General features: G+C 52.5%; 1 protein-coding gene and 2 long non-coding RNA genes across 9 annotated transcripts; 2 read left to right on the top strand and 1 right to left on the bottom strand.

Annotated features, from left to right (window-relative positions):
- The first annotated feature begins 1975 nt into the window (after positions 1-1975).
- LOC122206714 lies at positions 1976-4884 on the top strand. 2 transcript variants are annotated; one of them, XR_006196558.1, is made up of 5 exons: positions 1976-2055; positions 2191-2731; positions 2880-3008; positions 3203-3608; positions 4507-4884. It is a non-coding gene; the product is annotated as an uncharacterized LOC122206714 (long non-coding RNA). The 2 variants fall into 2 exon arrangements; XR_006196557.1 differs by lacking the exon at positions 1976-2055 and having other exon boundaries at positions 2675-2731; positions 2880-2950.
- LOC122206715 lies at positions 2725-12419 on the bottom strand. 2 transcript variants are annotated; one of them, XR_006196560.1, is made up of 4 exons: positions 12357-12419; positions 7125-7400; positions 6925-7028; positions 2725-2959 (listed from the first exon to the last, which is right to left on the bottom strand). It is a non-coding gene; the product is annotated as an uncharacterized LOC122206715 (long non-coding RNA). The 2 variants fall into 2 exon arrangements; XR_006196559.1 differs by lacking the exon at positions 12357-12419 and having other exon boundaries at positions 7125-7662.
- Positions 8178-25681, top strand: ST6GALNAC1 (ST6 N-acetylgalactosaminide alpha-2,6-sialyltransferase 1). Of its 5 annotated transcripts, none has more exons than XM_042916150.1 (10): positions 8178-9222; positions 21993-22644; positions 23072-23240; positions 23409-23580; positions 23808-23946; positions 24191-24294; positions 24489-24578; positions 24665-24764; positions 25014-25155; positions 25294-25681. In XM_042916150.1, the coding sequence occupies exons 1-10, from the start codon at positions 9092-9094 to the stop codon at positions 25449-25451; spliced, it is 1857 nt and encodes a 618-aa protein (XP_042772084.1). In that variant the 5' UTR covers positions 8178-9091; the 3' UTR covers positions 25452-25681. The 5 variants fall into 5 exon arrangements, with proteins under 5 accessions (XP_042772084.1, XP_042772086.1, XP_042772088.1 ...); XM_042916153.1 differs by lacking the exon at positions 8178-9222 and adding an exon at positions 21605-21822; XM_042916152.1 differs by having other exon boundaries at positions 25014-25373.
- Positions 25682-27401: the final 1720 nt, after the last annotated feature.

Raw genomic sequence — 27401 nt, 5'->3', positions numbered from 1 at the left:
GAAGACCCCTACTTGCCCGCTGTTCTCTCGTGAGTGCTTGTTAAGGGTCTTGGGATAGGAAGACCGAGTCTGTGGGGAATCCGCACAGACATAGAAATTCCAAAGACAGGCGCCAGGGGGTGTATTTATCACCCTGAACTAAGGAGGAGTGGGTTGGGATCTGGGACCTCAAATGGAAGGGATTCGACTCACTCACGGGAAGATGAAAACCAGTAAACGTTCGGTGCACAAACGTTTGCGGGGCCCGTGGGGAACAATGGGACAGAGAGGTCTTTGATCAAACAGGCCTCGCGGGGTTCCTCCCTGTCTAGCCTCCCTGTTCGTATCCTAATGAAGTTACCTATGGTGACAGCTCTGTCCCTGGAGCAGGTCCTGTGTCTAAGTTCTTTTCAGTCCGTTGGGGGGTGGGGGGTGGGGGAGCGCACCAGGAGATTAAGAGCGTTTCCTGAATCTGCGGGGTTTTGGTTACTTTGAAATCAAAAATAATCTTCACGCCGAAGCGGTCCATCTTGGGGCGGCCTGCCCTCGGCCACCGACATAACTAATGTGAAATTTCCATTTTGCAGGCCGTTTTGGGTGTCCACCATAATAATGACAGACCCCAAGGAGCTTGAGTTCATTCTCTTCCCAAGCCCTTTTCCCGGACTAGGCTGAGTGCTTGCTTGATCACATTTAATCCTGACATCTGGGCCGAAAAACAAGGGTCTTAGAATGTCTTAGGCCAGGCTCAGCCCCAGCGAGCTTCCCTCAGACTCTCCACCTTCTAAACCAATGTGACAAGTGATCCAGCCCTGGGGGTTCTTACTCCGATCACAAGGCGCCCTTCAGCAACAACCATCAGGAAATTGTGAAAAACAGAGGGTCTGTGACTTACAGGACCTGGAAATCACACCGCATACCTGGGCCCACACCACGAGGTCACAGAGTGAGAGAGAGCGTGCGCAGGCAGGGGCTCTGCTTTTATTGGGGTGGAGGGTAGGGCCCTGGGGTTTGGGGGGCCCAGCCTTTACCAGTGATTTTAAAAGGTTAACAGCAGGACTTTATAAAGGGTGGGACGAGAACAGGAAAAGGCAGCCTCGATGGTCAGTTACTGAAATCAACCAAGATCTCTAAAACTGAGGAGTCTGGGGGTGGGGGGTGCGGGGCTGGGTGTCGGTGGGGGGACAGCCGGCTCTTTATCGTGTTTATTCGAGAGAGCTGTCTTAGAAGTGGATGCTCTTTGAAGCGGGCGCCTTGGCAAGTAAAGCTTAAATTAAGCGCTTGGATTACAAAAAAAGACAGAGGGAAAAAAGCCTGCCGGGGCTTACACTACAAATGTCATCGTGTATTTGTTTTGTTGGCCTTCCCTCGATTTGCCACACATTTGCTAAATGCCTACGACGCAATAACAATTGTGCCAGGGAAACACCTACAGATGAGCGGCGGTCCCTGGCCCAAAAACCCCCTCACTGTATTGTCAAGGGAGGAGCCAGTAAGACACGTAATAAACGTCATTGATCAAATCTTGGTAGGACGTATGCGAGTGCAAAGGACAGAGAAGCCAGTTCCACTTGGGGTGCAGAAGGGCTTAACTTTAATTTCGTTCCACAGCCCAGGAGCCAGCGGGTTCCAGAAGCTTTCGGGGCTCCATCCTGACACAAGAATTGTCATCTAGTATGTGAATGACGACATAGGGGAAGAGACCCTGACCGTCCGACACAGTAGAGCTCCATGAATGACTTATCCACGAAGATGAGTCCCGTTGGGTTTCTCCCGCCGGCAGTGGTTTCTGCCCTCGTCCGCTGGCGAAAGTTCCCGGGCGTGAACAGGGCCAGCATGGAGAATTCCTCTTCTGCACGCACGCTAGTGAGCCACTGAGCATCATGGACACTTGCGGGGCTCGTGGGGACCTTGGAGGACACGTGGTCAACTAGCTGATGTTACGGACGACGTATACATCTTCACAAAGCCCTTGGCCACACGGCAGAGTGGTGGGGGTGCCCGAATCCTGGCCGAGCAACTTCCCAGCGGAGTGGCCTCTGGGAAGCTACTGTCCTTCACTTTATCTGTAAAATGGTAAAACGGGGATTTTAACTGCCACCTTCATCAGGTTGTTATGAGGAATAAGACAGTATGTGTAACTGCTTAGAACAGAGTCTGTGCCTTTGTGAGCTGTTATCTTTATAACCGTTAATGTGTGATTTGCTCAAGGTTATGCGGCTAAATCGAGGCAGGGTGTAACGAGAGAGAGACGGGGAGGCGGATGCGACGCCTTCTACGTTGGCCGCCAGAAGGAGCCTGCCGGCCGTGGAACCCATTGAGACTCCGTTAGAGCCATGAGCCTCCGGGAAAACAGCCTGGCCACCCCAAGAAGGGGGAGGACTCCCCAAGGGTTAAAAGACTCGCATTCCCAAAGTGACCCGAAGGTCCTTCTTATCATATGATCTGGCAAACAGCTGCCTTTACTGGAGGCAGTTGCACAGTTAGGTGCTAAAAGTCTCCGTGGTAAACGCATCATGTACGGCGTGAAGTCACATGTGCCTTTCCGAGAGCCAAGATCTTGCAAAGGTATGAAAACAAGAACAAAACAAACCTTCCCGTGGAGGCACAGAAAAGATCCAATCAGCTCCTCGTTTCTGACCAGCCTGCGGTTTGGAAATAGGGAGAGTGTTCTCCAACAAACACACAACAACAGCAGATAGCCAAAGAATAAACAAGAAAAACAGCAAACGGAAATGTCACACACATTCAGGTGAGTGGGTTGATCTCCGCACGTAAACGTCAGCTCCCAGCCCGCCAGGCAGAGAGGAAACTTTTCAGAGCGCTGTCAGGGTGTAAGTCTATTTAAGATTCGGCACTACAAGCATAAAAGAACCTGTCATCAGTTTGCTTCTTTTCAGAGACCTGTTTGTTTAGCTGGAATATTCTACTGACGGTTACATAAAGGAGGAGGGGAGCACCAAGGATCCAGGTGGAGAACCTGAAAAAAAGAAGAAGAAGAAAAAAAAACCAACTTGTTTTGGTCTGATGTGGGTAATGCCCTCTCTCTTTGCTTGCTTTATCAGGAGCGGGGCACATTCAAAGCCTCGCCCTGCGGCTGCACGAATTACTGTCTACCTTCCTCGACTTTGCTGTGCCACTGTCCTCATTCGTTCTTTTCTCTTCCCATAAATAGCTCCCCAGATTTTGTTTCCCGACTCTCTACTTCATTTCCGCCTTGTAGGGAGAAGTTTGAAACGTTTGGGAGAGCGCGTCCTAGAGAAAAGACCAGGAAAAGTGGAAGAATGCCGAATGTGTTCCGTAATGACCTCATGGCACTCATTACACAGGAATTCAGGGCTCCGGCAGAGCGACGAAAAGAGGGCTGCAGTTAAGCAGATCTGCCTGGTTTACTTGGCCCAAACCATAAAAAGACATCAGTATCTCTCTCCGCCTTCTGGAGGCTCCAAAGTCCCCTCCTGGCTGCGGCGGTCAGGCCGAGCCTGGGGGCCCCAGTGGCCATCCAGCACCCAGGGTGAGCCTGTAGAAGGCTGTCCAGCTCCAGTCCTCCCGGGCCTGTCCATCAAGCTCGGAATGAACCGAACCTTCTCAGTGAGACTTACAACACCCACATGCTTTGCTTTTCCAGGGTAAGAGCAAATACAAGGGAAAAATAATTCCCCTGTGGAAACTAAGGATAGAGAGTCCTCTCCCCCTCCCTTGTCTTAGGGCATTTGCTTTAGAAAACATGTAAACTCTTTGCCTGTTTGAAATGTATGTGAGTCTTTTGAAGGCTAAAGAATCCTCTTGCCAGCCCCGGGAAGGTCTTTCTCCAAGACTCTGGAAGCATCTCTTTGAAATGTGATCAAGGAAGATAGCACCCCCAGCGCCCGGGTTTCTGTGGGCGGCCAGGAGCCTAGTTTATTTTGCTTTGTTTAAAGCCAGTGAGCCCACACAGATGGTCTCCCCCGACCCCCCGAGGGGAGTTAGGATGAACTCCACGGGCCAGATGCGCTGCGAAGCCCTCTTACCGGAGGACTCGACCCTGTTTATGTTGTGAACACGCTCTCTCTCGGCCGCATCCAAGGGCAGGGTTTCTCTCTGTCTTTGCTATCTCTTAGCGGATTGCCTACAAAAGCCCTTTGAATCCTGGTGTCAGGTTATTCAACAGGGAAAGTGTTTTCTTTCTCGCGCATCTCTGCCCGGAGGGTTTTGGGTGGGGAGATTTGTTTTGAATTCCATTTTCCCAACTCTAGCTGCACCCCCGCCCCCACCCGTCCCTCTGTTGGCTCAGCCCCAGCCCGGCATTTGGTCTCTTTCTGTGCCAAGCAGCTTCCGACTCTCCCTCCGGGTCTCGGGTTCCTGTCCCTTCGGCTCAGCCCGGTGTCTGCCCGTATCTTCCTGGTGGCCTGCCTCCTTCCTTCACCTGCTCCCTCCCCCGAGAGGCTGTCCCTGACCACAGCTCTCACCCCCCCCCCCCATGGTTTCCCTTCACAGAACCCACCCTTGTCTGTTTATCAGAGTCTCATCAGCCTCTCTGCCCGGCAGGCAGCCTCCGGGAGGTCAGGACTTTATCTGCACGTCTGCAGCACCAACAGGGCCTAGTGTTGGGGAACTGTCGTCAAAGATCAGTCTCCTGCCAACCCAGAGAAGCCTCTCCACAAAGCTACCTTCTACACAGCGATGATTAGCGCTGCAGATGGCCGTTGGCCATTACCTCTCAGCCTCTCCTCTCTGGGCTGGCGGAGGGCAGCACGGAGTTTTCCCGCTTACATCACATCCTCGGCCTTCCTGGAGCTGCCTTTTTAACGTGTATTTATTTTTGAGAGACAGAGAGACGGAGCACCAAAGCGGGCCCCGGGGTTCCGAGCTGTCCGCACGGAGCCCGACGCGGGGCTCGAACCCACGAACCATGAGATCGTGACCCGAGCCGAAGTCTGACGCTGAACCGACTGAGCCACACGGGCGCCCCCCCCCCCCCCCGCTCCCCGCCCTGGCACTGTCTTTGGCGCTGTCCGTGTCCCGTGTTTTCTGGGGGCCTCACTGGCCATGTCGGGAGCACTGCCCGGGAAACCTTTTTGCGCTCAGGCTGGTCAACCCTGCCCCGTGCCCCCAGGGAAGGCCCTGTGTGTCTTGCCCTACGGTGATCTCTCACCAAGTGTGAAATAAACAAATGCTCTCAGGTCACGTTTCTTTCAGATAGTGCTTGTCACCATGACGCCGGGCCCGCAGGACACATTCACCTTCCCCCCCCCCCCCCCCCGCCCCCAGATGAATTTCTCCACGAGGAGAGAACGTGGGAAGGCTAGACGCTCTCCCATGTGCCAAGGAAGGGTAGGCTATGATCTTAGGAAATGAAGGAAGATTCTTCTTTGATAGTGAGTCTCCGGAGAACAGGAAATACTGTCCCTGCGCCCGGAGACTAAAGAAACGTTGTCGTGGAGGTCCATCAGGGTCCACCTGGCCTTTCTAGCCGCCTCCACAAATACCGCCGTAGTCCAGATGGCTCCCCACAGGCTGCCTGATCCAGACCCGGTGTTCCAAGACGAGCACACCGCTGACTGTGACCGCCCGGGAGGTAGGACATTGTGTCTGGAAGAGAGGCTATCTAGCGCAAGAGTGAATGCTTGCCCAGGGCACTCTCAATCATCAACTCCTTCATCAGACAACAAAGGCTCAGGAGTTAAAACTCTATTTTTGGGGGGCACCTGGGTGGCTCAGTCGGTGAAGGGTCCGTCTTCGGCTCGGGTCATGATCTCACGGTTCCTGGGTTCGCGCCCCACGTCGGACTCTGTGCGGACAGCTTGGAGCCTGGAGCCTGCTTCGGATTCTGTGTCTGTCTCTCTCTGCCCCTCCCCTGCTCACTCACTGTCTCTCTCTCTCTCTCTCTCAAATATACATAAAACATAAAAAATTTAAAAAACATATATATATATATATATATATATATATATACTAAAACCCATTGAATTGTACACTTAAGTGGATGAACTAGACACTATCTATAAATCATATCTCAGTTGGACTGTTTTAAAAAAAAAAGTTTGGAGTGGGCCTGGTACAGAAAATAGAATTAGAGAAGGCAGGACATATACTGGGGCATTGAATGCCGCTTCCCACCGCTCCTAAGAAGCTGACCTCTTTCCATTTAACCCAGCATTCCTCTAAGTCATCAAGAGTCTCTTCCAGCAGAGAGGATCCAAAGGTTGAGGTCAACAGTTCTAATCCTGGAGTGATTCCAAGGGACACGCACTCCAGAAACATTGTCGTGCGTCAGCGGAAAAGGGCGCATTGTCTACAAGACCTCTCTCCAGCTTAGCTGATTTCAGCCTCCCACGGTCTTTGAACTATTTTACAACTCTGTAAATTGCAGGGAGTTGATAATCATGCAGATTCTGTCCTGTCTATCTGATGCTCCTCCTCTTTGTGGAAAAACCAGTTTTGCCCCCATTTGCAATCATTGTTAACCATCCTTACTCTGTTTTAATTTGTGCCTCTGCATTTCTCTTTTATGTATTTGCTTATTTTTATTTAAGCTGATTTATTTTGAGAGAGACAGAGAGAGTACAAACGGAGGGGGACGGACAGAGAAAAAGAGAGACAGGGAAGATCCCAAGCAGGCTCTGAGCGACCGGCGCAGAGCCCGACGTGGGGGCGGCTCGAACTCACCAACTGTGAGATCACGACCCGAGCCAAAATCAAGAGTTGGTCGCCCGACCGACTGAGCCATCCAGGTGCCCCTGCACTTCTTTGAGATCAATATTGCCCGGTTTGCTTACGAGTGGAATAAAACCTTTAACACATGTTCACGTTTCATATCCGCGGGAGCGTCGCAATCTTACCTTTTACCGAGAATGATCTTTTACCAACTTTATCTGCACGGAAGATCTCGTGCATCCCGTCAGCTGACATATAAACTCTAAAGTCAGAGGCTTTTAAAAGGAGAGGGTGGTTTGTCCACCTTACCTAATGCGAAACCGTGGTGATGGCCGGAAACCCATTCGGAAAGTCTGTTTCCACTAGAACGCGTGTTTCTCTGGATCTCACTCTGTGCCCGGCAGCGACATTGTCTGGAACCCGAGAACCAAGAAGCCAGAAGTCTGGATTGTCTGCCACCCCACCCCCCACCCCCTCAGCGGGCTTCGAGGGCTCCCAGTTCCACCCACCGCTGAGGTGGTGAGCGGCACAGACCGTTGTTCGGTGGCTCAGCTCGCACCCAGGAGCCCACTTAGATCTCTCCGCGCTGTGGAAGGCAGAGAGAAAACACTGGCAGCCAGAACCTTCTCCAAGAGCAGGGGGCGAGATGTAAGAGATGCTTCGTCGCGATCAGACCAGTGCCAAGGGTAAGCCAGCGCCTTCCTCAAGCGCGGTCCGTTTGCCTAGCATGGCGAACAGGCACCAGGGTGTCGGGCGATTGCTCGTGCCAAGTTCACGGGCGAACTCTGGTCAATTAAGGGTCGGTTAAGGCGGAGAGTTAGAACTTAACCCGGGTCTATGCAGACAATGTTTATAGAATCAGTGTATAGGGTCATTTGCAGGTTAGGTGTGTTCAGAGAGAGAGAGAGAGAGAGAGAGAGAGAGAGACTGAATCAGCACTGAGAGGCACTTGTCTCCTCGTTCCCAGCCCCTCCCCTGGAACAGTGCCATGCGTCCCGGCGTATGGCAAGGGGCAGAGGAAGCCCATCCTGCGTCTCTATTCCTGGCAGCCACTCAGAAGCATGTTCTTACTGTTTTCATCCTGCCTGGGGAAGACGGTTTAAACATTTATTGGTGCGTGCCCTGGGTGAAGGCCAAGGACATTGGGTACAGGATGGGAGGCTGTGCAATTCCTCTGAATGCACCCTTCCGTGTGTGAGCCATGAACCCAGGTCCCGCGACCTTCAGAGCTTAGGATCGCGAGCCATTTCGGCTGCTGGATAACCCCTGTGTGATTCAACATCCTGTAAGCGAGAGTTTGGAAAGTACTAACCCACGGTACTTGACCAAGGGCTGCGTCTCTGAATTTTCTAAGTCTTCTACACCGGGTCTTGGTATCACTTCTCTGAGCTACACATTTCCCCTAGGCCTCACACCTTTTGTTCTTCCTATCAAAACAGAATTAATGACTTCTCAGAGGTGTCGTCACTCAGCAGATAAGGATGCAGTCTGTAGGTCAGTCGGATGGGTCCCCGAGAGCTGAGGGCTCCCTCCGTGATCTGGGGCAAGCCGCCTGCTCTCAAAGGCGATGTCCCCAACCGCAAAAGGGGGTTGATAACAACGCCTAGCAGCTCGGGTGTCTGTGAGGGCGGTCCCACACGCGCACCGTTCAGAGTGCCTGGCTCAGAGCTCTCGCCTGCACCCACGCCACTCGTTGCTGTCATGGCCATGACTCCGGATGAGAAGCCGGGAAGGTTGAGCCGACTGACGGTAAATCAGCGGTTCTCGACTTGGCCGCGTGTCGGGATCACCTGGGGGAACTCAAAAAAAAATACCCCTGCCTGGGAGAAGAGCCACCCGTGGGGTTCCGGCTTCGTTGGTGGGGGTTGCAGTCTGGGCATGGGATGTAGCAAAGCTCCCAAGTGATTCTAATGCGCACCCAGGACTGAGAGCTACCACCCTGAACAGTTCGCAAATGAGATGTTCTCGAAGCTCTGGTCTACGGCTGCACAACGTTCTTTTAGGAGAGACTGCTAGAAGGTCTTAAAGCCAACCAGATTCCCTGTACCTTCCTTATAAAGGTCATGTTGAACTTGGGGGCCGTTCAAGGCTTTCCCAGCATCTGCACTTGTCCAGGGTCCCCAAGGGTTTGGAACCTGATAAAAGCGAGGTTCCCTGTGACGTGTGCATGTTTCTCATAAAGTTCTACATGCAGAAATTGGCTTCAGAGACAAAGAAAAGGAAACCAAACTTGTTTGAACAAAAGGAGTTTCTCTTCCTTCGAGCCACGCCAGCGTATAAGCCTCCACAAAGCAGGGAAGGCAACTCCTCCTTTCCCTCGCAGACACTGATAGACTCCGTGCCTATCAGAGTGGTTCACCGTCAAGACAAACGGCGTGCACTCCCTGGCCAGGAGTCCTAAGCCCTTAAACTACCTGCGGTCCACATCAAAGCTCCAGGATATACAGAACTTTCTCGCAGCACCCGAGCCACCACCATGAGGACCTGCCTGCGGAGACCCAGTCGTCTGGACCAAGCTGTCCAATGGCTCTTGCTTTTGGCCGTGTTGATCTCCTTATTCTTTGTCCTGCCCTCCTTCGTTAAGGAACCCGATACGAAACCTTTCAGGTAAGGTTCTGGCCCCTTTCCCAATGCCTCAGAATTTATTAGAGGAAACTTGAAAGCCTCTCGTCCAGGGAAGCCTGGGGAACCTGCTGCACCCACACGGGGGTAGGCGGGGGTCAGGGATGTTGTCAAGAAACACTGGCAAGAAAGATCCCAGGAGGCCTCTGGGGGACAAGCAGGTGTCAGAGGTGGGAAAACCAAGGGGTCCAGATGGCTTGGGGCTGGTAGAGGGGAAACGTGGGCAGGAGTCTGAGAACGAGGAGTCTGGGTCTCCGGAAGGTATAGACAGAAAATGCCTTCCCCCTCTGGGACCGTGAATGATAATAGCAGCTTTGGGGTGAGTTCTTACATGCCATTCACCGTGTCCTAAAGCACAAGATTTACCCCGTGGATTCCATGCACTTCAAATTTTATTTTTTTTTAACGTTTTTTTATTTATTTTTGAGACAGAGAGAGAGACAGAGCTTGAACGGGGGAGGGTCAGAGAGAGGGAGACACAGAATCCAAAACAGGCTCCTGGCTCTGAGCTGTCAGCACAGAGCCCGACGCGGGCCTCGAACTCACGGACCGCGAGATCGTGACCTGAGCCGAAGTCGGCCGCTTAACCGACTGAGCCACCCAGGCGCCCCGATTCCATGCACTTCAAAATCACACTCTCCCCGTGGAGTTTGTCAGAAAATGACCTCTCCCCCCAAAAAAATAAAGAAAAGAAAAGAAAAGAAAAAAAGAACCTCTTCCTTCGCTTAATTCTGGCCCCCAAGTTCATCCTTACATACAAATCTAGTCCCATCAGATGCCATCACATCAACTCTGAAAAGGTAACAGGTGTGAACATTGACTCTCTCCTCAGTCACCACACTAGGTCACTAATGCTTTTGAAGTTTCTAGAAACTGAGAGGTGAAAATATGTTTCTCTTTTGACTTTGCACTTCTCAGGCCACCGTGAATTTGAGGGTCCTCTGACGTGTGCTGACCATTTGCATTTTTTCTAACTAAGTCAGCCAGCTGTCACCGCCGCTTATCTTTTTCTAGGGAATGGCTGGGTCATATCTCTTGCTTCCCCACCCCCCAAAAAAGGAAGCGAAATTATTTCTCTTTTATTTAACGATAGGAGTTTTTTGTGTATTAGGGATATTAACCCTTTTCTATCGTAGATGTAACAATACTTGAAATGTTTTCTTCAGGCTGATGTTTGTTTTTATTGCCTTGTTTATGCTATCTCACGTGACACAACTCCTTCTTATGTAGGTGAAATCTATTTATCGTTTCCTTTATGGCCACTGGACTTTGTGCAATTTGGGGGAAAGTCTGTCCCACCCCAAAATTTTATAAATTGCCATATATATATATATATATATATATATATATATATAGTGATGTATACATATATATACATTAGTGAATATATATACATTAGTGAATATATATACATTAGTGAACACACAGTGTAGTCTTAGGTTCAGGAGTAGAACCCAGTGGTTCATCACTTACAAGTGCTCATCCCAGCGAGTGCCCTCCTTAATGCCCATCGCCCATTTAGCCCATCCCCCCACCCACCTCCCCTCCAGCAACCCTCAGTTTGTTCTCTGTATTTAAGAGTCTCTTATGGTTTGCCTCCCTCCATTTTTATCTTATTGTTCTTCCCCTTCCCATTGCCTTCTGCATTGTCTACTAATATTTTTGTACTTTTTTTAAGCTTAAATCGTTAACCTACCTGAAGCCTATTTTTGTGCATGGTGTGAATCTGGGTTTGCATACGCTGAACTCTCTTGACCACAAGTGACAAAAACCCAACGCAATCTGGCTTAAACAAGAAGACCGGGGAGGGAGGGGCGCCTGGGTGGCTCAGTTGGTTCAACATCCGACTTTGGCTCAGGTCATGATCTCACAGTTCGTTGGTTCGAGCCCCACAACTGGCTCTGTGCTGACAGTCCAGGGCCTGGAGCCTGCTTTGGATTCTGTGTCTCCCTCTCTCTCTGCCCCTCCCCTGGCTTGTGTTCTCTCTCTCTCTCTCATAAATAAGTAAACATTAAAGAAAGTTTGTACAAAATAAAAGAAGCCCAGGGAAGGAGAGAAGGTCAGAGGATTACAGTGTCCCTGGAGACACACGTTGGGGTAGGAGTGGGCTGCAGGAGTCACTCATAGTGACCCGGATGCCTGGTCTCCTTCCCCAGCCAATGTCACATGTCCTGGAATTAGGGGGAGATATAAGCAGACTGGTGCCTGTTTCTGGTCTAGAGATTTCTGAAGGCGGAAGGTGGTGGGAATTGTCCATGGTGTAATGTACGTGGGAAGAAGGCTCTGGCCTGGGCCTTCAGAGCCCAGGAGGCTGTGGACGGCAGGTCAGCACTCCTGTGGTGCCAGGAGGGATCACGGCCCCAGAACCCCCCAATTACCCGCTGGGGCCAAGTAAAGGGACATCCACTCCAGAGAAGCGTTTGGGGACCCCGAATACTGTTGGGGGCATTCATGAGGGGATCCTCAATGCAAAGGAGAGCGCTGCCCCAGGGAAGCCACACTTACTGACCCTAGCGAGAGCACCACGTCAGCAGACAGAAGCCACTGGAACCTCAGTGCGAGCGGGGACACCAAGTGCTCCCCACTCTTCCCAGACTTGAGTAATAATACAGGAGAGCTAGGTCTTCAGAAGGAAGGGAAGGTCTACTCTGTGCCTGACCAGGGATTCTAGCTGCCCCCACCTCCCCCACCCCTCCAGCCTCACCCCTGCCAAGCCTGGGGTGGGGGGGGGGGGAGGCGGGACACCTGGAATTCTAAATGGATGAGACTGAATTTGGGGTTTAGGTGTTTTGCTTTGTTTTTTAAAATCTTTTCTGTAATTGTTTTGTTTCGTTTTGTGTGTGGACGGAGTTTGAATCATCAAAGGTGGCTGTGAAGTGAGTAAATCTGCCCTAGGCATCAGAGATAGGGAAAGGGCCACACGCTGAGACTTCTCAGTGAAAGTCTCTCCTTACTACCCTGCCAATCAACCGCAGAGCAGAGACTGAGCGCCTTGAGCCAGAGGTCCCTGGAGGAAAGGTTGTGTGTCTGTTGAAAGCTTCGTTGAGAAGAAGGACCTCGGAGGCAGGGAGGGCTTGGAAAAGGCTTGTGGGGAGGATAGCATAAACAAGGAGGCCGACCTGCAGAAGTGTCCTCTTGGCTGAGCCTCGGGCGAATCCGAATCCGCCTTGCAGAAATGAGGGGCTTGCTCTGGGGAGCCCAGGGAGGGCATTTCAGGAGGGTGGGGCCGAGGCTTGATGCAAGAGGTTTTCAGGCAGGGAGGCGACCTCACCAAAGCAGGATTGGTCTGCCAGGAGGGAACAGGATGGATCGGAAGGGAGGTGTGAGTCACAGCTTTGGCCTGACCCAGGGCAGGAACCAAGGGAGGGACTTCCACAGCGGACTATCCTGCGGTGAAGGGAAGGACCGGGGCTGACAAATGCCCTCCCTGGCAGATTTAGGCACTGAAAGGTAAGGTGCAGAAGATCTGGGAGGGGTGGGGTAGGAAGAAGCGGAAAATCAGGAGACACTTTGAAGAAGAGTGGGGGGAGGGGAGGCACGTGTGCGGTTAGAGACGGGGTCGGGGTGGGGGTGGGGGTGGCCCACCTCCCCCCACAGTGCTGCCTGGGCAAAGGGTGACAGTAAAATCAGACATAAAAGGGAGTCGTAGAATGCCAACCCAAGTATAGGATCAGCGGTTTCTGAAGGTCCCTGTTCCCAAGTCTGCATGTTAACGACAACTCAATATCATCTCAGAGCTGGAGATTTCCCCAGACCTGCACCTATGCTCAGGAGCTTTCTGGGGGTTATTTCCCTTTTTTTTTTTTTTTTCCGGGGGTGATTTCCAATCTTCGCAATCGTCGCCCAAGATCAGCGTTTTTATTCTTTTACACAAATGAGGGAGATGAGGCTCCAAAAGGTTAAGCCTAATCCCACCCAGCCAGGAAGGAGCAAGACAGAGACGTGAACACGGGATTTGAACTCCATTACCCGGAACGCGTTCACTCTCAGGAGACTCAAAGTCCGATGGAGGGGAGAGCCACACAAGAAGCAAGAGAGGGAGGATGACATTATTAATAGTGGCAAATACCCTCCCACCCCCCGATTTAAGTCCAAGGTGACGAGCGCTATGGGAAGAAACAGAGAAGAGTAATTACATCCAGGGGGCAGGGTCAGGACAACATCCTGGTGGTATTTGCAGAGCGCTGGCGGGCTGGGCGACATGGCAGCACGGGGGACACCGCGCACTAAGGAGGCAGCAGAAGGAACGGTGCAGAAGCAGGGCCACCGGTGGGGGGGCGGGGCGTGTTCCTCGAGGGACTGATGACTCATGTGAGCAAGGCTGATAGGGGCTCCGCATGCCAGGCACTGGTCTCCAGAACCCATGATTACTGACCACATATCAAGGCTTTTGGGTAGATACTATTATCAGCAACACCCCTCTTTTACGGATAAGAGCAGTTAGGCAACTTTCCCAACCAAGGTCACCCTTGTCACTTAAGTTCAGACACAGGCCAGCTGGCTCCGGAGTCTGTGCTCCAAGCCACGACCCAGGCTGGTGTCACAAGCCCCACCCCCGTCCCTCAGCAGTGTTTTTTCATTTTTTGTTTCTAAAGTTAATTCATTTATTTGCGGGGGGGGGGGGGGAGCACAAGCAGGGGAGGGGCAGGGGCGGGGGAGAGAATGCGCAGCAGGATCCCGGCTCTCAGCGACGAAGTCTGACTCGGGGTTCGATCCCACCAATAGTGCGCTCATGACCTGAATGGAAGTCGAGAGCCGGACGCTTAACCGACTGAGCCACCCAGGCGCCCCTGCGAGGTGGTTTTTAAACACTTGTTGATGAAAGAGTGAATGCGTGGCCCTTGAGGGACCAACGGTTAGATTCCACGGCTAGGAAAAGCTTTACAGGAACGGAGTAACTTGAATACATTTGTGCATTGTGCAGATTCCTCAGTTAGTAGATTGCACGGCAGATGGTGGGGGGAAGGTGGTCTCCGTGGGGGGCTAGGTTAGAGGCTGTTGCAATGGTTTAGGGCCCAAGAGCCCTGGGCGGACGGCGTTCGGAAGAAAGGCCTGAATAACTCAGATCGGCTGGATTTGGTCGGAAGAAAGGCCTGAATAACTCAGATCGGCTGGATTTGGCAACAAACAGGATGGGGAGGCAGTGGAGAGGAAGGACTGGGACACAACTGTATGATTTCAAACCTGGGTTATTGGACTACTTCTCGTATCTTCTTCATTTGGTCCCAGTCTCCATTGTGCCCCTGGATAGGTAGATACCAGCTAAGACCATGTCTCTACCTGCTTGGCTTTCCTGGTCTGGAATGAATTTGTCTTCAACAATTCTGTGGATTCTCTTTTTTATCTTATTTTGGTCTAAGACACAGAACTTTCTTTTCTATAACTTCCTGGTTTCCGATCCTGGACCCCCATTCATGGAGCTGCAGGGAAACTTCATGTCGGGACCGTCCTCCCTCCTCTGCCGCCTCCCCAGGATGATGTCAAGGGCTCCCGGATGGCCACGCCGTGCCAGCGCCTGGGTAGGGGTGGCTGATTCTTAGCCCTCGTGTGGCCGTGGAGACAACCGTCGTCCCTGCCTCTTGGCCTTTTCATGTCCACCTGGCTTAGGTGTGAGAATTTCCTGATGTTGTCAGAATTACGGTTCTGTCTTCCTGGGTTCAGTGTGCAGCCATTGTCTGTCAGGACCCTAGGAACACGACAAGTAGGGCTCAGGAGCCCTCCGAACTTGGGACCCAGAGCCCCTCTCTCCTCTCTGTCCTCTTCACCCAGACTAAACTTTCTAGGGAGGGGGCGATGGTGGGAGGAAACAGACAAGTCCTTCTCCGAGACATTTGATCTATTTCACCAAATCTTCTCCTCCCTCTAAGGTCTTTCAGGGTGTCCTTTACTTTCTAGTTCTTACTGGGGCACCTGGGTGTCTCAGTTGGTTAGGCGTCTGACTTCAGCTCAGGTCATGATCCCGCAATTCGTGGGTTCGAGCCCGGCATCAGGGTCTGTGCTGACAGCTCAGAGCCTGGAGCCTGCTTCGGATTCTGTGTCTTCCTCTCTCCCTGCCCCTCCCCCGCTCATGCTCTCTCTCTCTCTCTCTCTCAATAATAAATAAACGTTAAAAAAAATTTTAAACAAAACAAAACCCAAAGAGGCCAATACATTTTATCAATAATGTGCAAAATGAGAGCTAAACTTATTTGATTTGAGGTAGTTTAAATGAAATCTTAGTAAAATGTAAGTGCCTCATCGGTAGCCATTCAACATTAATGACATATTTCCCTAAATATCATAATAAAGGTAAGTTTGGAGTTCTTAAAAAAGAAAACAGAGTCCCATTTAACAGATGAGGAAACAGGGGCTCTAAGGGTTCTGCACCTTGCCCAAGATCCCACAGCTGGTCACTTGGTGGCCGGGCTGGAACTCAAGCAGGTGACTTTCCACCGCAGTGAGCTCCGCTGTCCTCTTGCCCAGTGCCGGGAAGTTAGTTTTCTGTGATTATCCCCAAGAGAGGTAAGCTAGGTACCAGATACAGGTGATAAACATAGACTCTGCTTTAAACAGTCTTGGTTCACAAGGATCGTTTCCCAGCCACCGGGCCACAGGGTCTCATCTCGTATCTGTGATTCTTGACCCAGACATACCTGCCATTCCTGGGTTTACAACAATGACCTCGGTCACACCCACCACCCTCCCCGTTCACGTTCAAGGTCTTCCCTACTCTCCTTAACTAATCTCAAGACTCACGCCTCTGGGTCTGGGGAGAGCTGTAGGCTTGTGTCTGTATTTGTGGATCCCAGGGAGGGAAATCGTCCAACATTTAAACCAGCCTCCCACCCACCCTGGGCCACAGTGAGTTCAGTGAGGTGAATGGGATCCCAGAGAAGGCTCAGGGCTCCCCTGCTGGGGGAGAGCTTTGGAAATTGGATCCCGCTACTGAAGCGTTAGGAGCAGTGGCTTAGATGTGTTTCCTCTTCTTCTCCCGGTTTCTATTGTTCCCCATTAGGATTTAATTGGCCGGAAACTACACAAATAAGAGAATTGGCTTTGATTTGAAAAGCGAACACTTGGAATAACAATAGAATACAGATTTCTGGGTGTTTTCTTTCGAGCCTATAAAGAGAATTAAGGCAAAGTAGAGATTTTAGCGACTGAAGCAACTTGTGGACGCGTCTAAAGATTCAAAGTGAAGTTCTAAAATGTAAATCATGCAAGAAAGTGTCAGGATTTCCTGGGGGAAATAAACTTCAAAGTTTGGGGGAGGGGGAAGCAGAATGATTGGTTTTCATCTCAGAGAAGACCGGAGTCCCTAAAGAGTTATGTCGGCCGGCACCAAGGGAGTTGGGGAGGCTCCAGGCTGGGCTATGATGTTGTTTTTTTTTTTTAATGTTTATTTTTGACACAGAGAGAGAGAGAGAGAGAGAGACAGTGTGAGCGGGGGAGGGGCAGAGAGAGAGGGAGACCCAGAATCTGAACCAGATTCCAGGCTCTGAGCTGTCAGCACAGAGCCCAACGCGGGACTCGAACTCACGGACCTTGAGATCAAGACCTGAGCTGAAGTCAGACACTTAACCTACGGAGCCACCCAGGCGCCCTACTGTTACTGAATTACTTTACATTTTTAAAGAATATTTATTTATTTCTGAAGGAAAGAAAGACAGAGTGTGAGCAGGGGAGGGGCAGAGAGAGAGGGAGACCCAGAATCTGAGCTGTCAGCACAGAGCGCGACGCAGGGGCTTGAACTCACAAACCGTGAGATCATGACCTGAGCCGAACCCCGACGCTCAACCGACTGAGCCACCCAGGCGCCCCAAAAGTGCGACATTTTATATTTTTAACCACCCCCCCCCAATAGATTAGAACTTGACGTTGGATTTGCTTTTTGCTTGGATGTGATCCCTGAATGATTTGCCTGTCCCCCTGAAGGCTTAATACAAATCAGGTACTGGAGCGGAGAGCCGCCCATCACAGAGGGTCCTCAGCAGGGGGTGAGGAAAGACACTGTGGGGACCCTACAGTTGGTTCCCCTTTCCAAGGAGAGGCAGGCATCATGAAAACCCAGGTGGGGGAACCAGATGCGTGACCCTGAAGAGGCTCAAGATAAAAAGAGTGAGCAAAGAAGCTGATGGTGGGGATTCCGGGGAAGGGGGTCCGGGTCGTGAGGACGTGATTAGAGGCATGTGTGTGGCCAGCCACTTATCACAAGGCAGGCACACCTAGCCTGGAGCCTGTTCAGCGTCTGTTCCACTGAATGGCACAGCCCAGAATTATTTAGGGAAATCAAAGGGTTTTGGTTTGGGGGGGGGGCGGTTATTAAAGAATAACTGATATACGAAATTGTGTATCAGTTTCAGGCGTACAACATAATGATTCGATATTCACAGACATTATGAAATGCTCACAATAAGGCTAGTTACCCCTTGTCACCATACCAAGTTGTTACGATATTATCGTATATTCCCGATGCATGGACTTCACACCCCCGTGTCTTATTTATTACTGGAAGATCTTTGGCTCATTTCACTTAGTGTAATACCCCCCCAGGTCCATCCACGTTGCTGCAAATGGCAAGATCTCGTTCTTTTTAATGGCTGAGCAACTCCATTCTGTACACATTGGCCGCGTCTTTATCCATTCATCTACCGATGGACACTTGGGTCGCTTCCGTATCTCCGCTGTTGCGAGTAGTGTTGCCATGAACACAGGGGTGTGTGTGTCTTCTCAGACTAGCATTTTCTCTTCTTTTTATTTATTTATTTTTTTTAATGTTTATTTATTTTTGAGAGAGAGAGAGACAGAGCTCAAGTGGGGAGGGGCAGAGAGAGGGAGACACAGAATCCCAGAATCCGAAGCAGGCTCCAGGCTCTGAGCTGTCTGCACAGAGCCCAATGCAGGGCTTGAACTCACGAACCCTGAGATCATGACCTGAGCCAAAGTCGGCCCCTTAACCAACTGAGCCACCCAGGCGCCGCTCAGACTAGCATTTTCATTTGCTTCGGATGAATACCTAGATGTGCAATTGCTAGATCCTCAAGGAGGTGTTTTGAGCTGTTTTCTTTTCCTGGATAAAAGAATCTTTTTTTTTTTTTTTTAATTTTTTAAAGTTTATTTTTGAGAGAGAGGAAGTGAGCATACACAAGTGAGGGAGGGGCAGAGAAAGAAAGAAAGGGAGAGAGAGAATCCCAAGCAGGCTCCGAGCTGTCAGCACAGAGCCCGATGCGGGGCTCGAACTCATGAACCGCGAGACCATGACCTGAGCCAAAGTCGGACGCTTAACCGACTGAGCCACCCAGGCGCCCCCTATTTTCCTTAGGATTTTCTGAAAGACGTTCTCTCTTCTCTGGCTGACTTGATTGTAGGAACACGTATGCAATGCATGTAACACACAAAACGTGTGTTGATTGACTTGTGCATGCTCTTGATAAGGATTCCAGTCACCAGCAGACTATTAGGAGTTGAGTCTGGGGGGAGTCAAAAGTTACGCGCAGATTTTCGACTGTGTGTGGGCTGGCGCCCCCCCAACCTACACACCATTCAAGGATCCACTGTGCTATTGCACGCTTGCCAACCGTTGTTTCATGGCACCAAGGACAAAGAAACCTTGAACCTCTTTGTGACTAGAGCTATGTGATCCCCGCTGATAAATTTATTTTTAAAGTGCAACATTTTACGTTTTTACCTCCCCGGTAGATCAGAATTGGATATGGAATTGCTTTTTGCTTGGATGCGATCCATAAATGACTTGCCTGTCCCCCGGAACCCTTAACAGAAAACAGGGTCCCCTCCTTCACCACCCCTCCCACCCGCCCCCCGCCCCGGCCTTGCCCATGGTGTTTACATTCAGGATCACATAGGATCTGGACAAGACGAATGCAGGGCATTCACCATATGGCCAGAAGGAATTTGAGCATTCAGTAAATACCAGGCAGGAACAGAAGGAAATGCCTACATAAACACCCACATTCCTAGCAATCATAGTTGTGTTTAATTATAGGGAATTGAAATGGAACTTAATTACATAATTTTGTCAGTACCTGGGTCACTGCTGCAACTCCGTGTAAAACTTAAAAGAGTCATCAGTAATCTGCCAGCGTCGCAGGCAGACAGCCCTGCACGGGGCCCTGGGGCTCCCGCTTCTGGAAGGGGCTGCAGGAAGGAATGCCTGGTGCCCCCTCTTTAGGGGCTGGCGTGACCACGAGGCAGAGGGCCAGCTGTCTGGGCTGCACGCCCACCGCGTCTAGGGTGGAAAACCACCCTGCCACACCAGCTCCCCGATCACAGCCACGCGAAGGTGCTCGCAGTTTGGAAGGGAAACTTCTAGATGCCTCTTGCGGTTTGGGCGTGGGAAATGCGGGTGGAGGTGCATCCGAGGTTCAAGGCTGAGTGACGAGAGCTGTTTGCCATGAGAGTTAACACCTAGGCCTTCGCCTGTGCCCGGAGCCTGGGGCTTCAGCTCAGTTGTGACATTAAAGGGGAGAAGGGGTGCCTGGGTGGCTCAGTCGGTTAAGCATCTGACTTCGGCTCAGGTCATGATCTCACGGCTCTGAGTTCGAGCCCCGTGTCGGGCTCTGTGCTGACAGCTCGGAGCCTGGACGCTGCTTGGGATTCTGTGTCTCCCTCTCTCTCTGCCCCTCCCCTGTTCATGCTCTGTCTCTCTCTGTCTCAAGAATAAATAAACATTTTTAAAAAATTTTTCTTTAAGGGGAGGAGTGAGTCTCAAGGCCTCAAACCTTTCTACGAAACAAAGGTGGCCCAAATCCATCAAGCGTATGTTCTGAACTCTCTCAGCTTTTCCACTCCGCGTGGATGGTCCTCTTTCAGAATGGATACTTTAGGGGCGTCTGCCCAGCTCATGAGCCAATAACCCCCTCTTTCTCTTGAGACTGTCTTCCTCCCGTGCACAGGGTGGACCCCAGGAGGCCACTTGCCATGAGACCCGTGTCACTTACCATGTGGCCAGGGACGGAGAAGGGACCCAAGTGAGACAGAAGGAGAGTCAACAGTCCCTGGGGCAGGTGACTTGGGGTTGCCATCCTCCATGCGGGCTGAGGAGCAGAGAGAAGAAAGCAGGCTGAGGGAAACAGGATAGGTAGGAACAGGGACAGGCCTCAAAGAGAGATTCCAGGTTCCAGAACCTTCTAGAGCCCCAACCATGTCCTGGCCTTGGGCTCAAGATGTTTTCTCTCCTTATGATAAATCTCCCCGCCCCTTCCCCCCCCCCTTTTTTTTAAGTTAAAAACGGAAAACAAAAAAAGAATAAAGGCTTCAAACCTTGAAGGCTATTATCTTTTCCAGGCTGTTCCTCTGTCACAGCCCAGCCCTGCCTCGCGGCCTTTGTCTCCTTTCTGGTCTGGGATAGCTCTCGTTCGAGTCCCTTCTCTGAGCCATAAAACAAAGGCAGGGGCATTTGTTCACTGAGCCCAGGTAACAATGTGTTAAGTGTTCCCAGGAGGAAGGACCCCACTGCCAGCCTTTGCCTAACAGCCTCCAGAGAAGTTTGAAAGTCAGAACAGAGAGTGTCCTTCTTGGAGCACTTGAACAAGCATTCTTCCCTGGGGCGCAGGAAGCAGGAAACACGGCCACAATGCAGAGGGAGGCCCCACACGAGGAAGGATTAACATGGGTAATCTCCTTATTGCGGTACCGCCTTGGGCCAGCCCTCTACTGGTCTAGGGATCAAAGTCTCCTCTGTCTTCCACCTGTAACAACAGTGACTGTGTTTTCTGTGGGTTCGAGGTCTGTGCCTCGTTCAAATTTGTATTCCTGGGACCCACAAAGCACATCGCACGGAGACAGTGAACAGCTGTTGAATGAGATGTTCTTCTGCGAGTACATGTTTCAAATTCTCCCCCACGTTTGTTAAGGACACCTGGAAATCCATTAGGATGATGGCTAGGTCACCAGAGAGGATGATTCTTTCTCCCAAGGCTCCCAGGAATCGCCCCCCAAAACCTGTGAATACTTGCTGAGGCCCGAGATTTTTTCCCAACAATGCCAACAGGCAAGCTTGTTGTTAGGCAGGGGTCGAAGTAAATATTTCAGGCCGATCTTTCGATCAAGGATGGGAGCTATAGTCTTGACATGAATGTATATTTTCCTACTCCCTTATGAACAAGGTTACCTTTGTTACCTACCCTTCATTAAAAAAGGAAGAGACGGGGCGCCTGGGTGGCTCAGTCGGTTGAGCGTCCGACTTCGGCTCAGGTCATGATCTCGCGGTTCGTGGGTTCGAGCCCCGCGTCGGGCTCTGTGCTGACAGCTCGAAGCCTGGAGTCAGCTTCGGATTCTGTGGCTCCCTCTCTCTCTCCCCTCCCTTCCCCGCTCACACTGTCTCTCTCTTTCTGTCTGTCTGTCTGTCTGTCTGTCTGTCTCTCTCAAAAATAAACAAGCATTTAAAAAAAAGTAAAATTTAAAAAAAGAAAAAGAGAAAAGGTCAACAGCATCCTACAGATATCAGTAACAGGGCGGAGTCACACAGTCATCCTGGAGCCAGAGCAGAGAGGGCGCTGTCCAAGGTCAGCCTTGTCAGCGGCACTCCTGACGCCAGTTCCCCTAACAAACTCCAAGCCACCACCGCCCGCTGCTTCGAGGTCACGGGTAAGTTTCCAGACCCAACGCCAACAGCTTCATTTGGGGCATAGATGGCGATACTCATGTCTCGCGGAAACCGGTTTGAAGTCCACCCGAGGCACAAAAAGAAACACCATTTATGCTTCAACCTGTTGATACGATCCTGGACCCTAATCAAAGGGCACATCCGTCCCTAGGCGTCAGCACATGGGTGACGAGGAGAGATCTTCAGGGTCGCCACACAAGTCTGCACGGCAGGCTCCCCCACGGGAAGGAAGGACAGCGGCTCCTGCCTCATCGTCCGCGCGAGGGAACAGCGTGCAGGTGCCCCCGGCCCAGACCACAGCCCACCCTGCCAAGGGGGACCTCAGAGAAGAGACCGCTGGGGCCACCTCGACTGGGCCGGCCCCACCGAGGGGTCGAAAGAGGAAGGACACCGTGCTGGACACGCGGCCCCCGAGGGCACGGGATGGGGGAGTGGCCTCAGAGGCACTGTCACTGAGGAGTCAGGACGCGAGGACAACCAAAGGAAGGCAGGACCAGAATGGGGAGCCCACGGCCACCAGGACGGTGCCCTCGAAGCCTCGGGCCAAAGCGGCCACCACGGCAAGGACACCTGTGCCAGAAAGCCAGGCCGAGGCGCTGACCACCCCGGGAGCAGGGTCAATGAAAGGAGGGGCCTCGGCCGTGATGCCCCGCCGGGAGACACCCCGGGCCAAGCCACCCTCCACCCCTCTCCAGGCCCGCACCACACAGAGAAGCCGAAGCCTGCGGGCCGCCAACTTCAAGTCTGAGCCCCGGTGGGATTTCGCGGAGCAATACAGCTTTGACGTGGGGGCCCTACAGACGGTGAGTCCTCCCCCTGGCTCCCTGCTCTGAGGGCCCCTGCAGACAGACAGGCCACCCCACCTCTCTGACCTCCCGGGCTCCGCCCCCAGGCCCTGCCTGGTCCCACCCCGTGCCCTCCCCATCCTTCTTTCCAAAAGTGGTGGAGGCTGGACGGGAAGGCAGGCCCAGATCCTGGCCCGGGCCTGCCCTGGAGCTCCCAGAAGGCCTGGGCAGGGTCACCGGGCAGGGTCACCGGACAGGGTCACCGGGCAGGGTCAGAGAATCTACCCGCTCTGCAGCAGGACGGCCAAACCTGCATCCCGAATACCACGGAAGCTGCAGTGCCTTCCAACCTTCTCAGGCCCACTTTCTGCCCCTGCCCCCAGCCCCGCCCCTGGCCGTGGCCTTCCGGGGCCTGGGCCTGCCTGACCCGCCTTCCTGCGTGTAGACCTGCCCCGACTCCGTGAAGGTCAAGGCCTCCAAGTCACCCTGGCTGCGGACACTCTTTCTGGCCAACCTCACCCTCTTCCTGGACTCCAGCCGCTTCAACCAGAGCGAGTGGGACCGTCTAGAGCACTTTGCGCCACCCTTTGGGTTCATGGAGCTCAACTACTCGTGTGAGTCTTCCGGGGTGGGGGGCGCGGGGAGGGGCCTGGGCCCACAGCACACGGCAGCTGCCCTCTGCCTCTGGCCTGCCTCTTCGCTGGAGGCCGCCAGCCCCGGGAGAAACGATGGGCTGCCTCCGGGCCCCTCCGGGGACTGAACGTGAACCTCCCCCGTTTCAGTGGTGCGGAAGGTCGTGACCCGCTTCCCTCCGGTGCCCCAGCAACAGCTGCTCCTGGCCGGTCTCCCCGCCGGGAGTTCCCAGTGCGTCACGTGCGCCGTGGTGGGCAACGGGGGCATCTTGAACAACTCTCGCGTGGGCCAGGAGATAGACAGCCACGATCACGTCTTCCGGTGAGCGGTCCGGCCCCGGGCTCCCGCCCGGCCTCCCTCCTACGGGGACGGGCTCTTCTGAGAGGTCTCATCGGGCGTTCTCTGCCTGTACCTGGAAGGTGGAATCCTGGGCTCTCCGGAGACTCCCCTATAGCTGCCGCGCCCCCCACCATTTCTGTGCATTCCCCCCCCCACCTCTGTGCGTTCCCTCCCGCACTCACGGGTTCCGTGTGCCTCTTTCTGTGTAGACTGAGTGGAGCGGTCACTAAGGGCTACGAACAGGATGTGGGCACCCGGACGTCGTTTTACGGCTTCACTGCCTTCTCCCTGACCCAGTCGCTCATGGCCTTGGAGGGTCAGGGTTTCCGGCACGTGCCTCTGGGGAAGGTGAGCAAGGAGGGACGGGCCCGGCCGCACGCAGAATCTGAATGAGGGTGCACGAGCCCAGACAGGGAGCCGGGTGTCCTGGGTCTGGGGTCTGGTTGGTGCAGGGTCTGCTCGTACGAGGGGCAAGAACACGGACGATGGCCGGACAGAGCCGGAAAGAGCAAGGGGGCGGGCCGGAGTCAGAGCCGGGCCGCCCCTGGTCCTGAAGGCGGGACTCGGACCACACACTGTCCCTGGTCCCCAGGACGTCCGCTACCTGCACTTTCTGGAAGGCACCCGAGACTATGAGTGGCTGGAGGCCATGTTTCTCAATCAGAGCCTGGTGAAGACTAGCCTTTCCTGGTTCAGGTACCCCCGCCCCCCCCTCCTCCCCCACCCCCCGGCCCCCCCCGCGGAGCTGTGTCTGGAGCGGCTCTGAAGGGGGTTGGGCGGGTGGGGACAGCCTCCGCTGTCACCTGGAGATGGGGTACCGGGTGCCCTGACTTGGCCCCCACGGGAGGAGGCGAGAGAACGGAGCCCGAATGACCCCTTCCTGCCCACAGGCACAGGCCCCAGGTGGCTTTCCAGGGAGACCCGCCATGGGACAGATACCTGCTGCTGCACCCCGACTCGCTGCGGTACATGAAAAACAGGTGAGGGCAGCCGAGGCGTGTGGAGAGGCCCGGGTCCCTGTCAGCCCTGCAGCCTCCTGACAGCCCGGGGCCGGGGCACTTCCCAGGTTCCTGAGGTCCAAGACCCTGGACACTGCGCACTGGAGAATCTACCGCCCCACGACCGGCGCCCTCCTCCTGCTCACAGCCCTTCAGCTCTGCGACCAGGTGAGATTCTGGAGCAAGAGTGGGGCCACCTGGGGAAAGAGCTGCGGGCTGTTCCTGGACGTGCCCAGCACCGGACGACGGCCGGGAGGGCGGGGGAGCGTGGCCCCGTAAGTGTCCGTCCAGGGGCCTGCGTCCAGAGCCCCGGGGCTAGAGCCAGGATACGGCCCCCCTCCCCGACACATAGAGACCACGAGAGCGAGCCTGAGAGAGAGAGACTTCAGGCTTCTCTCTCCTCCGACCTTTATGTAGCTGAGTGCCTATGGCTTCATCACCGAGGGCCACGAGCAATTCTCCGATCACTACTACGATAAGTCCTGGAAAAGAACAGTCTTTTACATCAACCACGACTTCCAGTTAGAGAGAACGCTCTGGAAGCGGCTGCACGATGAAGGTATAATCCGGCTGTACCAGCGTTCCGTAACTTCCAAACCAAAGATGTGACAGGAGCCTGGACAGCAGCGGTCTCCTCGGCCTTTCTGGGGCACGGGGCAGGGTGGGGGGGTTTTGAGGCCTCCCGGCATTTTCCCAGGGCTCAGTTTGGGCTCCAAGCCCCTCCAGACACCCCCGGGGACCACTGAGGAGAGACTCCCAAGATGGCAAATGACTGAGGTTTTGGAGACCTCGGAACATCGCTACGGGTTCCGTTCAAAGGGAGGAGGACTCCGGTCTGGAGACCAAGGAATTTGAACGAAATGGCGTGATGACTGGTCAATACCACAGATCCCTGCTGAAATTCACCCTTCACTGTCCAGAAGATGCTTGACACGAGGGGAAGAAGCCTGAATCTACGGACGCACGTCGAGTTGGTGTTTTGCCTGAGTAGGCTTTACACCCAATGGGCGAGGAGCCCATTGAGGGGCTTGAACTCATGACCCTGAGATCAAGACATTCGCTGAGATCGGGGCGCCCGGGTGGCTCAGTCGGTTGAGCGTCTGACTTCGGCTCGCTGAGATCAAGAGTCAGACACATAACTGACTGAGCCGCCCAGTCGCCCCTAGATTTGGTTTTGAATTCCAAATCTTGTACTTAGCAGCTGTGAAATCTTGAAGGCGTTGCTTAATTTCACTGTAGATTGTCTAGAGGACCCTTCCGGGGCTTATCAGATTCTAGAAGGATCTGCACCTTTCCTTGTCTTTGAGCTATTTGGCCACTCTCTGAGTTGTAGACAACTGATAGTAATAAAAATGAGTCTTGTCCACGAAGATGTGGAAAGTTTTGTACAATGAAGACACAATGACTCCCCTGTGGATGGTGACCCATTTTATATGTACAAGCAAGTTCATTTAGCATTCCTCGTTGCCCGTATGTGTCTGTACTTTGGGCTGTCCTTTGAACCAGTATTTCCCTCTCACTGGTTCCTTCATCAATTAATAAGTTAAATAAAATCCTTGACGTGTGTTCATTTTACATTTGTAGGACAGTCACGATTTTACCCTTAAACGCACAGCCTTCTAATCTTAGGCCACCGTTTTCTAATCTGTAACACGACTTTTAGGGTGCCCATTTCGCAACGATTTAAAAAATTACTGTCTGTAAAAAGCCCGATACAACAAGGACCCAGTTTCCTCCCCTTTTATTCTCTATCCTCCCATCGTCCTGCATTTTCTCAAACCCCACGTTGAGAATTTGGACCAAGCCCAAGGCATTTCAGTTCATCTTACCCCCCTGAACTCTGTCTTTAGGATTTGGACTCTGAAGCCCAGAAAGAATTCTAAAGATGCTAAACCGCATAAAGGCCCTGATGAAGGAGGACATGGAAGGCAAAAAACAAAAACATAAACAAAACCAAAAAACAAACGCAAGATGTCTTAGACTTCTCGCACCGTGTTCAAAAGCTATTTAATACCAATAGGACAGGATTTGCTTTGCTCAGAAGGGTTGCAGTACCATCTCCGGGCAGCAGGTGGCAGCATCTTGGGACCCCTTGTCTGGGATGCTCAACTTGTCTTTTTCAGGTTTTCCTACCTATTCTTACGTGTTTATCCTTCCATGTGAATTTTAGCATCTGCTTAAGATCTAGAAAAAATGTTTTGGTAGCTTAATTGGAATTGCATTAGACTTATAAATTTACTGGGGGAGAGGGACACCTGGGTGACTCCGTCAGTTAGGCGTCCGACTTCCCCTCAGGTCACGATCTCACAGTTTGTGGGTTCAAGCCCCGCATTGGGCTCTGTGCCGACAGCTCAGAGCCTGGAGCCTGCTTCGGATTCTGTGTCTCCCTCTCTCTCTGCTCCTCCCCCCCCCCCCCCCCCCCCACGCTCTGTCTCTCTCTCTCTCAAAAATAAACATTAAAAAAATATTTTTATATAAATAAATTTACTTGGGGGAACCAATGGAAGTGTCCCATTGAGTTCTCTTTTCCAAGAGCAAGACAATTCTCCATTTGTCCAAATCCATTTTTGTGTCTTTCAGTATTTTAATGTTCTCCTCATATAAATTTCGAACATTCCTTGTTGAATGCACTGCTCAGTATTTTATCTTCTTTGTTGCTGTTGTAACAAAGCATGTTACGACATGTTATATCCTCTCCCCGGTTATTATTTATGTTTGTGAAGGCTGTGATATACTGTCCTATTATCTGCGCATAGATTATTTGCAAATTCTTCATGCCTCTGATTTATTTTTCTTTCTCAAGTC

The sequence above is a fragment of the Panthera leo genome, chromosome E1 (genome assembly GCF_018350215.1).
Source record: "Panthera leo isolate Ple1 chromosome E1, P.leo_Ple1_pat1.1, whole genome shotgun sequence".
Taxonomy (NCBI): Eukaryota; Metazoa; Chordata; class Mammalia; order Carnivora; family Felidae; genus Panthera; species Panthera leo.
Note: the sequence above shows the minus strand (reverse complement) of the source record. Positions and strands in the feature narration are given on the sequence as shown.